This window comes from Mastigoproctus giganteus, chromosome 9, assembly GCF_048544385.1.
Source record: "Mastigoproctus giganteus isolate SK-2022 chromosome 9, ASM4854438v1, whole genome shotgun sequence".
Taxonomy (NCBI): domain Eukaryota; kingdom Metazoa; phylum Arthropoda; class Arachnida; order Uropygi; family Thelyphonidae; genus Mastigoproctus; species Mastigoproctus giganteus.
In genome coordinates this window covers 180,183,673-180,201,219 of record NC_143583.1, presented here as the reverse complement: position 1 = coordinate 180,201,219, position 17,547 = coordinate 180,183,673, and the positions used below count along the sequence as shown (strand labels likewise).

The window sequence follows — 17,547 nt, the reverse complement described above, 5'->3', positions numbered from 1 at the left end:
GGGTTCGGTGTTAGGTCCACTGTTGTTTTGTATATTTATCAATGATATTGATGAAGGTATATCAGGCTTAGTGTCAAAGTTTGTAGATGATACAAAGGTTGGCAGGGTTGTTAATGGCAGTGTGCTACTGCAACAGGATCTAGAAAATTTGGGCAGATGGGCTAAGAAGTGGCAACTGAAGTTTAACCTTGACAAATGCAAAGTACTGCATATGGGTAGAAGTAACCCCAGAGAAACGTACCAACTGTGTGGTACTACACTTAAGGTGGTAGAAAATGAAAAAGACCTGGGAGTAATTGTGCAGTCAGATATGAAGTTTTCTGAGCAATGCAGACAGGCTTCCAGGGCAGGTCATGGGGTTTTGTCAATGATATATAGGAATTTTGCTAGCAGGGAAAAGGAGGTGATTATCCCTCTGTATAAGGCAATGGTCAGGCCATGCCTTGAGTACTGCGTACAGATCTGGAGGCCTCATTTTAGGAAGGATGTAGATTTACTTGAGCGTGTACAGAGAAGGGCAACAAGATTGGTGAGGGGAATGAAGGGATCCTCTTACCAAGAGAGGCTTAAGTTCTGCAAATTGCAGTGGCTGGAGACTGGGCACCTGCGTGGTGATCTGATTGAGGTATATAAGGCCTTGAATGGGTTGAGCACGCTGAATTCTGATGGGATCCTTCCACTTGTTCAGATTACGGGGGGAGGGGGGTTCTAGAATTTATAGTTTTGCCTCTGCACAGAACAGGCTTTCTTGCCCCAAGGCCTCTCTGTATATTCTTGTTATACCCTCAGGGATAATTTCAGTTATTAAATCTGAAATTTAATAACTGCCATAAGTTCAGCAATAGCCAGGCTTATTAGGTTTAGCTCCTGTGAACAATTTTCATTGTGCAGTATAGCCAGTGATAATTTTTTTTTTTTTTTTTTTTTTTTTTTTTTAAGCTGGAATTGCAGTACATTTTGTGAATAAAACTATTTATTCTAATTAAATCAAATTTGATGAAAACAAATAGGTGAACATTTGATGTAAAGAAAGTGAAGTGACTTTTTTTTTAATGTTTTTTTTAATTCAGTAATTTTTACATAGTATGGCATTTGCTATTCTGTGTATATAAGCTTTTTATAGAATAGAAACTTTTGGGGCTTATTGTATTCATTTGTACCTTTTTTTTTTTTTGTGTGTATATAACATTATTTTATTTTATTATTATTTTTTAAGGCTGAAAGAGTTACTACGAACCAGGCTTGTAGAATGTGGTTGGAGAGATCAGCTAAAGGCATATTGTAGAGGTAAAATAGTTTTGTTTTACTTTACCAACTTTTATGTTTTGATAATTGTATTGTTTTCCTACAATGTTTTTTTTTTTTTTTTTTTAAGTAAATTTGAAATGAGAAATAAGTGCAGGCACTCCTTCAGTTTAAAGTTGTAGGCTTAAAGTCTAAATGGATAGTTGTTGCATGACATTAATACAATCCTCAGAAATGAGATTTCATGGAAACAGCATTATGCAGAGAATAATTTTTTAAAGAATGTGGGGAAACTTGCGTTCATACTGCATTCTATCCATTCCTTAATTTTTAAGTTGTAGTGCATATTTTTTTTTTATTTATATATATATTTTTTTATTTCCAATCCAAGTGTTTCAAATAGGCAAAAGAAGTTTTTTTTTTTTTTTTTGAAAAGTAGAAACAGTTGACCACTTTTCAAAAAAAAAAAAAAAAAAAAGTTCTGCTGGTACCTACAATTTCAAGACAATTTTTTTTTTTTTTTTTTTTTTTTTGCCCCTTTCTTTTTTTCTTCTATTGTGCCAAGTTGTTTAAACTTTAACAACTTATTATAACAGGTTGATAGGAAAAATTTGTCTGCAGGTAATAAATATGCTATATGCTTATGATGGTGCAAATGAGAACAAAAAAATTAGACTAATATTAAGTACATTTCATATTTTTATACAAACATCAGTGATCAGGAAAACTAATTTAATTCAAAATTTGAGCTTTGGATGAAATCAAATTTTCATTCCTAGGTTTTAAATTGCTAAGAGCTACAGCCCTTAGCAGTTTTCCACCTAGGATTGAAAATTTGATCATTTTGTGGAGATAATTTCTCAGTTTTGTTTAATTCATCGTAGCAGAAAAACTTGGCTCGTGTAAATATACTAAAGCCCAAAAGTTCCTTCTTTATTTCTCCTGAAATTTCTGCTTGCTTAATAGCATTCTAATGTTTTGAGGTGAGTTGAAAATTTTAAGCACCAAAAATCTATCACAAGTATAAGGTTTTTTTTTTTTTTTTTTTTTTTTTTATTATTATTATTAGTTCTCCCCCTCTTCTGTGCTCTGTCTTGAAGCTTACAATTGAGGCCCTCTTACCAAACATGGTAAGAAAGCCTCTACTATCAGCAGCACTAATTATAACAAGGTAATAGGAAAAAATTGTTTAATATTAGTCCCTGATAATATTTAATATATGAATACCGACTTTTTTTTTTTCTGTGTATTTCCTATCCATCTCTCACTTTCTGTAAAACGTTTTGCATTATCATTCTTTTGATGCAGGACCTAGATAATTCATTTGATGCTGTGCTTTTATGAGTCTGGTGATTGGAGATGTATGTTGTCTTTCTTGCATAAATCATCTGTATAGTGGATTGTCTGCTATCTCTGATTTTGGCTTCTTTAAAGTGGCATAAGAACTTGATGACCCTTTTGAAATAAATTGAATGCAAAATCCTAGTTTTTGTTTTTTTTTTTTTTTCTCTAATTCATTTTTCTAGTAACAGTTCTCACCCACACCTAATTTAGCATAATTTTTTTTTTAAACAGTTTATCTTTATACTGTCTTCCCAGAGAATCCAAATATTTTCATGGAAACATATTTTTCTTACTCATGTTTCATTAATTTATGTAATATTAAATTACATAATATAATTATTTTATGCGCCTCCGTAGCCAGGTGGGCAGGAGCAGCAGTGCGTAGCACATGCTTCTTGATTAGACCGGGGTTCGAGCACGTGACCACCAAATACGGAGAATGCGGAAAGGTCAGGGAACGACTACCGCATATCCCAGGACCAATATGGCCTTAGTTGTTAATGCTCTAAAAAAAAAAAAAAAACCTATAATTATAATGACAATTAATTTTATTGCTGACACTGTTTGTTTGGGACCAACACCCATAACTTGCCTCTTGGGAATAATACAGCTGAATAGTGTGTGTGTGTGTGTGTGTGTCTTTTAAAAGAGCTTCTACTACACTTGAGTTTTTAAAAGTGCAAAAGTAAAACTAAGGAAATTCAGTTTCCTAAGGACTTCTCTCACATACCCCTAGGGTATGTGTAACACTGGGTTTATAATATATTTTTAATTAGAGTATATTAATAATTTATTCTGTCTCCTGGGAATTCCTTTTAATATAAACTTCAACCTAATTACACAGAATTCTCATAACTAGCATAGTGGTTACAATCTCTATTCTTTCACACTGTTTTTTATTTGAAGTTTGTTTTTATTCTTGAGAATAGTAAGATTACTTTTCTTTTACTTTAAATATTAACAACAGTACCCAGTGACCAAAGTAAGAGATATTAATCTCCATTCTGGTTTGGAAATGCAGGGAGGATTACAATACTTCTGAAATATATAAATGGAGTTAAATGAAATTAAATACTTTTCAAACTTAAAAATGAAGAAATAATTTTCAAATGTACTTTATCACATCTTAAATTATGTTTATATTTTACCCATTATTTGTATGTTTGTTATTTTTATTAATTGGAAATGCTGTTCTGACAGAAAATAGAACAACATTAATAGTTGGATATCCTGAATATATACAATCAGGATATCTTGTATGCGTATTTGTACATTTTTCAATCTTTCCACACTCATTTTAGTACTTTCTAACAAGAGTACTAAAATGCTCATGGTAATGAGCATTTTAGTACTATTCTCTCATCTGCTCAGTGTTCTTACAAATTTGTACCTTACTGACATGTTTTGTTTTCATGTAATTAATTTTTAAATACTGGTTGCAGAATTTAGACTGCACTATATAGATCTACTCAAAAAATTAAATAAATAGTATAGTGCTGTGAGTGATGTGCGAGGTCTTCTGGGCTTTGTCATTTTCATTTGACCACATATAGTGTGTTTGAATTAGTGAATCTATTTCTTACCAGTACATATCACATATGATTACCACAGCTCATTTATCACAAACTGCCAGAGTTAACACTTTGGAGGCTAACCCTTTCACAAAAAGGAATTTTAGAAAATGTTCTTCATGAATCGGTTAAAAAATATCTCCATTTGTTAATATAAACTGGATATATTAATTTAAGATTTGGATAGGTACAAAGCCTTACATTATGGGAATTTTTTTACTTTCAATGTCCTCAGAGGCTGAACAATTACTCTGTTTTAAACTGCTACATAAACTACATAATTAGCAGCTGAAACAATTGCTAACCAATAAATACACATTCTCATACAGGGAGAGAACCCTACCATTCAATTCTGAAATGCATAGCAGTTTGACAGGCCTAAACTTTTTCTAAATATAAATTTAAATGGTGTAATCAGATAATGGCATCTCAATTTAAACACTCTCTTATACCACACAAGAAAACAACAAGTTGTGTATTATTTTGTGTTTGGTAATTAAAATAAATCACTTGGTTTATTTTTTTTTTTTGCAGGCTTTGGATTTAATGGACTAAAAAAATATTTGACTGGCACCAGAGTGTATTTTGGGCATTGCTCATGACATAGGAAAATAACCAGGAAAATGCGAATCATGACAGCTGACAGTAAGCGCTCGTCGGTTTATGGATATGCTCACCACCATATCTTGGCTCTGTGAAAGCTAGTGAGAAGAGAAAGCTTGTGCATCTGTGTTGCACAGAAATTAAAGCTGTTAGAGAAGTTTGACTCTGGTATGTCTGTTTCTCACATCTGTGAGAAATAAGGCATGGAAAAATAGCTGTCAGATGTTGTAAAAAAAAAAAAAAAAAAAAAAAGCAAAGCTAAACTGAAGGAGTCTTACAGTGAAGATTTGCCATTATTTCAACTTTGGCTTCTTAGCTCTGGCTCTGAATAAAGGTCATAGAAAATTATTTTCTATTATGTACTATATATGAACCAATAAAGTCAAGGCAATAAAAGCATGTTTGCTTTTTATTGTTTAACTTTATTTTAGCATTTCTAATACATGCATATATAGAGTAAATTTTCAATTATGTGGGGTGAAAATGGTCTTGGGAAAAAAAAAAAAAAACTTGATTTAATGGGCATTTGACATAACAGACACTCTCTTCCTCCCATTAATCTATAAAATGGTGTTTACTGTACCTATTTATCATGGAAGAATTTAACTTTTGGAGAACCACAGTGGTAACTTCATCATTGAGGCTTCTGCCACTGTGAATATTCTTGAATGTTAGCATTTCTGCCATGGCCTACTGATTATTAAAAAAGTGACCATGAATGATCCAAAAATTAGACAGAATGGACTGAAAATAGATGCTTAAATATGTGGGTTAAAAGACATATTTAGTAGTAGTGGCATGTGATGCAAGAAAGCAAATGTATGAGCTTATGCAGCATCAGCCAAAAAAAAAAAAAAAAAAATCACACCATTCCCTCCAAATGCCTGTCCAGTTCCTCCTTAAATTTATTCAACCTATCAACTTCCACAACGACAGATGGAAGTTTGTTCCAGCAATTAACCACCCGCTGGCTAAAGGAAAATTTCCGCACATCTATTCTACATCTGTCCTTTCTTAATTTGAATTTATGCCCCCTTAGGTTCGTAATCTGAACAAGTGGAAGGATCCCATCAGAATTCAGCGTGCTCAACCCATTCAAGGCCTTATATACCTCAATCAGATCACCATGCAGGTGCCTAGTCTCCAGCCACTGCAATTTGCAGAACTTAAGCCTCTCTTGGTAAGAGGATCCCTTCATTCCCCTCACCAATCTTGTTGCCCTTCTCTGTACACGCTCAAGTAAATCTACATCCTTCCTAAAATGAGGCCTCCAGACCTGTACGCAGTACTCAAGCCATGGCCTGATCATTGCCTTATACAGAGGGATAATCACCTCCTTTTCCCTGCTAGCAAAATTCCTATATATCATTGACAAAACCCCATGACCTGCCCTTGCAGCCTGTCTGCATTGCTCAGAAAACTTCATATCTGCCTGCACAATTACTCCCAGGTCTTTTTAATTTTCTACCACCTTAAGTGTAGTACCACACAGTTGGTACGTTTCTCTGGGGTTACTTCTACCCATATGTAGTACTTTGCATTTGTCAAGGTTAAACTTCAGTTGCCACTTCTTAGCCCATCTGCCCAAATTTTCTAGATCCTGTTGCAGTAGCACACTGCCATTACTGTCATTAACAACCCTGCCATTTATCCAGCAAACAGCTTGGGCAAACTAAAATGAAATGCAAATTTCACTGATTTTGATCAGAATCAGTTGATGAGCCTAAGTATAGTGCAGATATGTAAAATAAACTTTTACTAATTCTTAATAAAAAGCAAGACAGAAATTAAAACAAAACTACTTAACCATGGTCTAGTATGGTGTGGTCTCTCAGGTTGCAAGACATTTACATTTTCTGCTTGTATAAGTTTTACTCTACTCATGGTAATGAGTAGAGTAAAACGTAATGAGCATTTTAGTACTTTTCTGTCATCTGCTCAGTGTTCTTACAAATTTCTACCTTACTCACATGTTTTTTTTTCATGTAATTAATTTTTAAATACTGCTTGCAGAATTTAGACTTCACTATATACAGTGAAACTTCCCTTCAACGGACAGCCATGGGGAATGAAAATGTGTCTGTTAGAGAGAAGTGTCCGCTAACAAAGTCTGAGGGAGAAAAAAAGAAAGAAAAATCGTTAAACGTTTAATGTAAAATTAAATTAAATTATATACAGATTTTGCACAATATTTTTGTAAATAATATACATACAATTGTGCTATGCATATTATGACTTTATCTTAAGAAAAATACATACAGTAATCACTTATTTTCTTCTGCACCTTCTTCCGGCTGATAATTTTGTTTTCAACATTTGTTTGGAGTGAAGAAACCATCGAAAGTCCTTCAGTATCTTCTTCAGCAGCAAAAAACATTTTTAAACGATTGATTTGTATGAGCGCTTCTTCTATTTTCATCGGTGGTTCGTCGTTAATATGTTCTTCGACAGAATGACCTCCTTCCATTTCTCCATCGTCATGAGGAACTTCTTGAAAAATATGGATGATAATGTCATTGATATCTATAGCACCATCTTCTGTAGTTGAGGTTCGAGTCTATATCTTTGTAGCCAGGGTCACTTATAGCTGAAGTGTCGTACATTATCAATAGATGTTGAAGTTCTTGTTATTCTTGGTGCTCCACATTGCTGTTCACAATTTCAATTTTTGCGTTTGAGAAGCCAGACTTTACAAAACAGTTCACGACAGTTTGTTTTCTAATTGCATTTACTGAAGAGGAAATCCATTGAATCGCATCTAGGATGCTGAGTTTCTTTGCAAGGTCACTCGCACATGTTACATCGTTCATGTTTGCAATGAGATGTCTTAAAACACGTTTTCTGTAGTGAAGTTTAAATTTTTTTATTATCCCTTGATCCAAGGGCTGACACTCTGCAGATGTGTTTGGTGGCAGAAAAACGATTTGAATGTTGGACAATTCAATGTGCGGGTGAGATGCAGCATTATCCATGAAAAGAATAATTTTTCTGTTTTGACGAATCATGTTTTGGTTAAAGTGACTTATCCATTCGCTCATATCTCGTGTCATCCACACTTTTTTATTAGACTTCCAGTCAACATTCAAAAGATTCAACTTTATGCCCTTGAAACAACGAGGATTTTGTGGTTTTCCTATAACAAGAGGTTGTTCAAAGTCTCCCAGCATATTTTTACACAATAGTACAGTCAAGCGTTCCTTAGAAATTTTTCCGCCCTGGCACTTTTCGTTTTTTAGACTCATTGCTTTTTCAGGAAGAGCTTTAAAAAACAACCCTGTTTCGTCACAGTTGTAAATATCCTTAGCTTCAAAATCACGACATAAATCTTCCAATTTGACGGTCCACTCTGTTACAACCCCAGTATCAACAGATCCACCTTCACCACTTACGGTTTTCAAAGAAATTTTATGCCGAGTTTTGAACTTGTCTAGCCATCCCACAGAAGCTTTGAACTCATTTACTCCCATAGATTTCGCAACCTCCAAAGCCTTTTCCCTAATAATAGGCCCATTAATGGGAATTTTTTTAGCACGTTCGCGACAAAACCACTCATATGTAACATTGTCAATTTGAAGTCCAACAGTTTTCGGGAATGATTTTTGAACCTGATCATTTCCGTGTTGCCGAAATTATTTGAGCAGTTCATTTTTTTCCTTTAGGATGTCGCTTACCTGCGTCTTCCCGATTTTGAATTTTGCAGCGAGATTGCGAACACTACTTTTTTTGCTGATCATATGCATTAATGAGTTCGACTTTATCTTTTAAAGTTAAATGTTTACGAGAAGACATTGTGCACTTTACACGACACTGAAAACTGAAAAGACGAAAGGCCGACCATATCCCCCCCCCGCACACACCGAATTCATCAGAAGTTTTACACGTGCCTTAAAATTCTTGAAAAAGGGCTTAGAACCGCGACGTAAACCTTGATAAAATTCCGAGAATCGGAAATAGAAAATAAACACACGATTGAGGCAATACGTGGAAGAAAAGTTCCTAGAAAAAGGGCTCTCCCGCAGTCCGTTATGGGGAGATCAAATTAAGTGCTAATCTAAACGAAACAGTGCAGATTGCCTGTCCGCGTCCGTTACAAAGAATGTCCGCTAGACAGAAGCTGCAAACACGTTAAAACCAATGGAGGTGAGTTGGGGAATTTGAAAATGTCCGTTGTAGAGAGGTGTCTGTTAGGAGAAGTTTCACTGTACATCTACTCAAAAAATTACATAAATAGTATAGTGCCATCATTATTAACATATAATATTATATAATTTTTTTGGATGTATAATTAATGTTTTTTTTAATTTGTAATTCTTATTTTTATACTTTCTTTTAGTTTCTTTAATTTTTTACAAAGCAGTAATATTTAATTGTTTAAGGTTTGATTAAAAAAAAAAATTTAATTTCTCAGTGCTTAATTTTTTTGTGTTTTTTGTAACTGCCTCTAAAATAAAAAAAAAAAAAAATCACTAATGTCTCAAATTAAACACTTTGATACCACTTAAAACTGCCACAAAATGCAAGAAGTACTCAAAAGGTGGTATCTGCAACCAAGCAATAAAAAATTAGAAAAAACATGAAATCAAGGGCACATGATGCAAGAAAGCAAGCTTATATAGCATCAACCAAAAAAAAAAAAAAAAAAAACCACCCCTTCTCATTTCACTCATCCACCCACTTCAAATGTTTGTAAATGTCTGCCTTGAAACTGATTAAGCTGTCAACTTCTACAACGACAGATGGAATTTTGTTCCAGCCAGTCAACCACCAGCTGGCTAAAGACAGCTGGTGGTTGATTGCTGGAACATCTATCCTACAACTGTCTTTCCTCAATTTGAATTTATGCCTTCTCAGGTGATTATTCTGAGCAAAAGGAAGAATCCCATCAGCATTGAGCATGCTCAAACCATTCAAGGCTTTATCCACCTCAATCAGATCACCTCACAGGTGCCTAGTCTCCAGACACTGTAATTTGCAACAATTAAGCCTTTCTTCGTAAAAGAAACCCTTTGTTCCATTCACTAATCTTGTTGCCCTTCTCTGTACTCGTTCCAGCAGCTCTACATCCTTCTTAAAATGAGGCCTCCAGACCTGTATACAGTACTCAAGGTGTGGCCTGACCATCCCCTTATACAAGGGGATAATCACCTCCTTATCCCTGCTAGAAAAATTCCTGTATATCATTGACAAGACACCATGAGCTACTCTTGCAGACTATCTGCACTGCTCAGAAAACTTCATATATGCCTGCACAATTATCCCCAGTTCCTTTTCACTCTCTACCTCTGTCAGTGTAGTACCACACAGTTAATACGTTACTCTGAGGTTACTGCTTCCCATATGCAGTACTTTACATTTGTCAATGTTAAACTTCAATTGCCACCTCTTAACCCATCTACTCAATTTTTCTAGATCCTGTTGCAGCAGTGTACTATCGTTAGTGTCATTAACAACCTTGCTGACCTTCGTATCGTTTGCAAACTTGGACATTAAGCCTGATATACCATCATCAATATCATTAATGAATTAATTAAAAAAACAACAATGGACCCAACACAGAACCCTTGGGGACTCCACTAATAACATTAGTCCATGAAGAGCAGGGTCCATTGATTACCACTGTCTTCTCTCACTCAACCATCCCTTTATCCATAGCAGTAATTTGCCTCCAACTGCCACATTGGAGCAGTCTTCCATGTGCAACAGTATCAAAAGCCTTTCTAAGATCCAAATATATGATATCAAAATTATTCTTTGCATCCAGTTCCTTTGTGGCTACATCATAGTATCCAATCAAATTGGTTAGACAAGACTTTCCCTTAACAAACCCATGCTGTGTCTGAGCTATAACTGAAGTCTTGTCTAGATTATCCTGCAAATTAACAAGCAAGAGTAAGTACTCACTCGACCAGTGAATGCTGCCTGAAATATTTCATACAGGTGTATTAATGCTAGGAAACTCCACTCATGTACTGGCCTATAAGCAAATACCAACACTTACTAAGAGAATTAAAATAAAAGAATTTTGGGGAAACCAGATTGACAGCTTCATCACAGAAGCATTTGCCACTGAAAATTCCCATTGTTTGCATTTCTGTCATGGCTTACTACTAGCTAGTTCACAGATTCTGTGATGTCAGATTGTGTGGAAAACATATGCTTAACCTGTTCAGGAATACATAAATTTACTTTTTTGTCTTGTGGGGGCTCTGGGGAATATGTGTATAACTAAGTTTTCAAAGTGTCTATTAAATGTACAAAATGATTTGAAATCTTCCACACTGTAACTCTCTCTCATTTGTATTTCTAATAGTATGAACTGTTTCAATATATAGCAACACAAGAATAAATTTGAATATATGTTTTGCGGATAGTGCCTGTTGTCAGATCCAGAAATTTACAAATCTGAATTTAAATGGATAAATAGATACATTACTCCATTTAAAAAAAAAAAAAAAAAAATCTGATTTTCACTTTTCTCAATAATTTTACTATAATATTGGGAAATCAAATCAAAACAATATTTAATTAAGTAGTATTTAACGTGATGGTAGTTGTAAGTTGTAAGATGGTAACAAAAGCATTCATATAATCTGACAGGTGACCAACTTTTTTCAAGTTTTCTCTCTCTGAGCATGCTAATTCTTGACATATTAGTATGGGTTGCAATACTTGTTAAATGTTCCCCCCTCTCCTTTAATTTCTTATTGAAAAGTTTGAAAATCCTGGGGAGTAGGGAAATTGTGAATGTAGAGTGAAAATATATGAAATTGTTACACTTCCATTTTTGAGTTGGTGAAATTGTTAATATTGTTAAAATTAAGTGTGGTCACATATTTCAGCTTATATATTATGTATATAAATATAAAGTGTGTACATGTGTTTATTAGATACTATTAGTCACTTCCATTTGAAACTTATTACACTGGATTGAAGATATCATCAGCTTATTTATTTCAAATCAATAAATTACAGTAATCGAGATAACTATATGTAATAAATCAAACATAAAAAGAAAATACAATTAACTTGCCATATCAAAAACAAAGGATTATATATATATATATATATCAAAACTGAAAAAGAGGTTATGGGGAAACAATGCTTCAAAAAACTTTATTTTTTCAGAATCCCAAATATTATTATTATGAGTTTATTTATCCAGAAAAATACAGACCACCCCAGGATGGCTATGTGCCAGGATAGTATGTTATTTCTAAACTTGTGTACAAGGTAGCACATTTACAATGGGTGACAAGTATTGTACATGTGTGCTCGACTCGATATTTACACAGAATTTTATGTATATACAAAAGGTTGAAGTAATATACAAAGTTTGAAAATTATACATATAGTCTGAAGTTATACAAAATTATTTTTAAAAAGGCATTTATTGGTGTCTATCAGAGATTCATCATAACAGTTCTCTAGGGTTTCTTTCTGTACAGCTTATCTTTGCAGAATTTATTTAGATGAATGCTTAATTTGTTGAAAATCTCAAGGCATATATCCCTCAGAGAATTAAGGTTTGTCAGAATTAGGCACGGCATGAATCAAGGTTGATTTATTCTTGCTTTCTTTGGTCTGGAGATTAAAGATGTATAGTTGGAGCATCTATTCACCCCATTATAAGCCATGCTAAATTGAGAGCATTTCTTTCAGCCATCAGTCTCCATGGATTTGATGCTCAGATTTGCTTGGAGAGTGGATCTGGAAATAGGAAGAGGGTTGCCCACCACAGTGTTCATCCATCTGAGCAATCAGTATTCCAATCAGAGATACTTCTGAATCAGATAATTCAGAATATAGAATAATTCAGAATATAGAATAATTCAGAATAATACTTCTAATCAGAATCAGAGATACGGTCTGCTGACGAGGCTAGTGGGAGCCAGACTTGTTCAAAGCCGCTAAATGGATTTTCTTATTTATTGATTTGAAATTATTGTTTTTCTAAAACTTTTGATTTAAATTTAGTAGTATAGCATTATTTTGTGATTTTCTGATTAATCTGGTGTATTTATTCTTTACTCGGCCTTGTAATCGCATAAAAGTATCGCTAAGGGTATCAAATCCACGTGTTACAAGTTGCAGCTCCGCTGAACGAGAAGTTTTTTAGCCATATTTAGCCGCTTTGACCAATTGTTACATCAAATTATTTTCTATAAGTAGCTTATAGACCTAGTCAGGATCGTTAGTTTATTCTGAATTGAGACAGTGAGATTTGGAAGTTTAATTAATACTGTATCCGTAGTTTTACCGTACGTAACTTGCCACCATTGTTATACGATACAACGTTATATCCCGAACTAGATAGCATTAGTTTAGTATATAATATAATATTGTCAATCGGTCAGTAAAATCTATTAATTTTGTTAAACTTCGTTGTCAGTTAAATTGTACTTTTAACTAAATACATGTAACAACTTAGATTACAAACATAACATAATCAATTAATACATAACTTGATATGGAACATAACTTGAAACGGAACTCGTAGATAATACTTGATACTGAAAAATATATATAGCGTTATAACTGTGTTGGGATACAAGTTTAGGGTTATAATTTTTTACTGAAATTTGAAATTAAATCAAAATCATGACTCAGACCAGAGCAGCAAAGCAAAAGGCTCAAGCTAATGGGAGTGCTGTGGCTCAGAGGAGAACTGAGGGGGGGGGGGGGCAGTTGCCCTCTGAATCACAGCCTTTTAAAATGCACTGCTTGCTTGATGATTGTGGAGCAATCGGGTACAGGACATGATATTACCATGGGGGGGGGAATGTCTGTGTGTGCGCGAGCGCGCGATGCAAGGAGTGTAACGAAATCAGGCGACAACTCACCGTTGTTATGGGCCTATATGAGAGCTTGAAGGACAGGGTGGATGCCCTTGGGATCTAAATTGAGGGGCCTATCAAGCTCTCAGCTGCCCACATCAAAGCCAGAGCTTGCACTTGGTCATCACGCAACACAGTGGCAACCCTCAAGACAAAATGCACTGGTCCCACAGAAACTAGTAGTTGTTGGTGACTCTATTGTCAGGGAAACGGGGAACATGCTTTGTTAAAAGGATAGGTGGAACAGGACCAGGGTGTGTCTGCCAGGGGCAAAGTTTGATGACGTAGAGTGGACATCATCTTTTAAGGGCACAAAATGTGATATTGTTGTACACATTGGCAATAATGATATTAAGAGTAGGAGACTGGCAGAATTACTTAACAAGTACAGGTCACTGTTGAAAAAAAGCCTTGAATTAGGGTTGAATTTGAAAGTGTCTGCAATTCTGATCAGACATGATAGGATTTGGCCCTGGAAAGATTGTGCAAGGCTCAAGGGGTAGAATTTTTTTTCAGCCTGGTCTGTACTTGTTAACAGGAGAGACTGCTTTTACAGGGATGGGAGACACTTAAATAGAAAGGGTGCAAGAATATTTGCTGATGCTATCAAGGTAGTGTTAGGTGGGTTGGAAAACTGCTGGCTTGGGGGGATAAGGACTAATAGATTAACAGTAGCCACTGGTAGTGGTGAAAGTGATTCTTGCACTGCTTCTATTGGAATGAGCAGAAGCCTGGAAAACAAGATGCAGGATATTTCAGAAACTGCTGGGAGTATTGCGGTACAAGTAAACACATGGGTTGTTAGGATAGCTAAGAATAGGAACAAGTGCATGTATACTTGCATGTACACCAATGCTAGGAGTTTGGTAAATAAATTTGATGAATTTGAGGTATTGCTCAAAGCATCAAAGGCGGATATTGCTGGGATATCAGAGACGTGGTGTCACACAGATATAAGGAATGCAGAACTGGAATTTGGGGAGTACAAAGTCTACAGGAAGGGAGGAGGGGTTATGCTATTAGTTAAGAAACACATAAAATCCAAGGAAGTGAAGCCAGTCGACATCGCTGGACAGTGGAGTGTCAAGTCAGTTTGGTGTGACATAAGCATTGGGAGATCAAAATTGAGAGTAGGAGTGTGCTATAGGCCTAATGACTCTGATGAGTATAATGTGAAACTGTACAGGGAAATAGTGGGCCAGTACATCAGAGAATCTTATGATGGGGGATTTTAATTTCCCAGATATTGACTGGAATTTGTGGGTTGGTCACACACTAGCAAGGCTTTTGTGGATTTATTGGATGATTGTTTTCTACATCAGCATGTTCTGGAGGCAACTAGAGGGATTAATACTCTTGATTTGATTATCAATAGTGATTCTTCATGCATTAAGAATCTGCAGATAAAGGAAGCACTAGGTGGCAGTGATTGCAGTGTGCTGAAATGGGATTTACTCAAAGAGGTAACTACCATCAGGGGTAAAGGGAAGGGTTATTGCTTTTGTAAAGGTGACTACAGTAGTCAGACATTTTTTAAATTCTATACAGTGGGACCAACTGATGATGTGTTACCAACAGCAATTTCTAAATGGGGAAGCATTCAAAGAATTAATCATGGAAGCTATTAGGCTTTTCATACCAACTAAGAAATATTGTTCAAGATTTAGGCCTAAATGGACGTCAGATGAACTAATGAAACATGTGGCAGAGAAGAAAAATGCATGGGCTACATATAAATTGTCAGGTGACACAGAAGCCTACGATAGATAGCTGGTCTGTAATGGAGGCTAGGCAAGTGAAGGCAGATTATGAGAAAGCTTTAGCAAAGGATGCAAAGAAAAACAGCAAAGAATTCTTTACTTATGTAAACTCTAGAAGGAAGGGGATGAATCAGATTGGTCCACTTGATATTGATGGTTCAACTGTTGATGATCCTGCCCAGGTAGCTGACAAACTGAATGAGTATTTTGCATTTACATTCACATACGAGGAGTCCTTCAGAAAGGGAAATGCCAAAGGTTTATTAAACTATGGTAATGACTTAAATGACTTTTTTATAACTGAGAGCAAAGTGGAGGAGAAATTGTTGAAGTTAAACATAAGAAAGGCACCTGAGGTGGATGGGATCTATCAAGTTATATTAAAGGAGGCAGTGAAGGAAGTAAGCAAACCCTTAGCTATAATTATGCGTACTTCCTGCACATCTCTATTCCACGTGGGGAGGGCCTCATGGACTGGAGATGTGCAAATGTGATCCCAATTTACACAGGAGGATCAAAGGGTGACACAAGTAATTAGAGAACTTTTAGTTTAACTTCTGTTGTGGGGAAATTAATGGAGACACTGGTTAAAGAAGTACTGTGGATCATCTAGACAAGACTTCAGCTACAGTTCGGACACAGCATGGATTTGTTAAGGGTAAGTATTGTCTGACCAATTTGATTGGATACTGTGATGTGGTCACCAATAAATTGGATGCAAAAAATAATTTTTATATCAAATTTGGATCTTAGAAAAGCTTTTGATACTGTTGCACATGGAAGACTACTGTACAGATTAGTGCAGTATGGCATTAAGGGCAGATTGCTGCTATGCATAAAGGGATGGTTGAGTGGGAGAAGACAGTGGATACTGCTCATCTTGGACTAATGTTATTAGTGGAGTATTCCAGGGTTTGGTTTTGGGTCCATCGTTGTTTTCTATATTTATCAAAGATATTGTTGAAGGTATACATCAGGCTGAATGTCCAAGTTTACAGATGATACGAAGGTTGGTAGGGTTTTTAATGACAGTAAGGGTAGTATGTTACAGCAACAGGATCTAGAAAAGTTGAGCGGGTGGGCTTGAGAGGTGGCAACTGAAGTTCAACATTGACAAATGCAAAGTACTGCATATGGGTAGCAGTAACTGCAGAGTAATGTATAAACCGTGTGCTACTGCACTTAGGGTGATGGAGAATGAAAAGGATTTGGGAGTAATTGGGCAGTCAGATATGAAGTTTTCTGAGCAGTGCCAACAGTCTGCAAGAGTAGCTCATGGTGTCTTCTCAATGATATACAGGAACTTTGCAATCACCTTATATCCCCATGTATAAGGCAATAGTCGGGACACACCGTGAGTATTGTATACAGTTCTGGAAGCCTCATTTTAGGAAGGATGTAGAGTTGCTAGAATGAGTGCAGAGAAAGGCAACAAGATTAGTGAATGGACAAGGGGTTGCTTTTATGAAGAAAGGCTTAAGTTCTGCAAATTAGTGTCTGGAGACTAGGCACCTGTGAGGTGATCGGATTGAGGTGTATAAGGCCTTGAATGGTTTGAGCAAGCTCAGTGCTGTTGGGATTTTTCCTCTAGCCCAGATTAATTGCCTGAGGGGACATAAATTCAAATTGAACTAAAGAGTTGTAGAATAGAAGTGCAGGAATTTGCCTTTAGCCAGCAGTTGGTTGATTGCTGGAACAAACTTCCATCTGTCGTAGAAGTTGACAGCTTAAATAAATTCAAGGCAGAACTAGATAAACATCTGAAGCAAATGAATGGGTGAAATGGGAATTTTTTTTTTTTTTTTTTTGGCTACTGCTGTGTAAGCTTGCTTTTTTGCATCATATGCCTCTACTAATTCTAATGCTAAATATTCTTTTCAGTTACAAAAATATGCAGGGCAATGCCATAATCTCTTCACTCCAGCCACCAGTGAAGTTCTGCTCACACTTACCTTATTCTTGGATAATGAAACAAATGTCTCAAATAATTTGTTTTCTGAAAATGATTACTGTGAACCACCTACTTTAGCTAGGAAAATAAAATTTGATTTCTGATAATAGTTTTGCATATTTCTCTATTCCTAAATAAATAACCTACATATTTACCATATGTGTGTATATAGTACACTATGGCCATAGATGCCAGTGTGCCAAAAAATCTGCAGAGAAAGAAAAACAAACACCTGCCAA

General features: G+C 35.5%; 1 protein-coding gene across 1 annotated transcript in view; it reads left to right on the top strand.

Moving 5' to 3' along the window:
- Positions 1-17,547, top strand: part of LOC150080918 (transcription and mRNA export factor ENY2-like) — a 73,175-nt gene that overhangs the window by 48,955 nt on the left and 6,673 nt on the right. Inside the window, exon 3 of the mRNA XM_090381294.1 lies at positions 1,217-1,287. Coding sequence (XP_090237420.1) covers positions 1,217-1,287 — 71 coding nt within the window. The remainder of the gene's footprint in view (positions 1-1,216; positions 1,288-17,547) is intronic.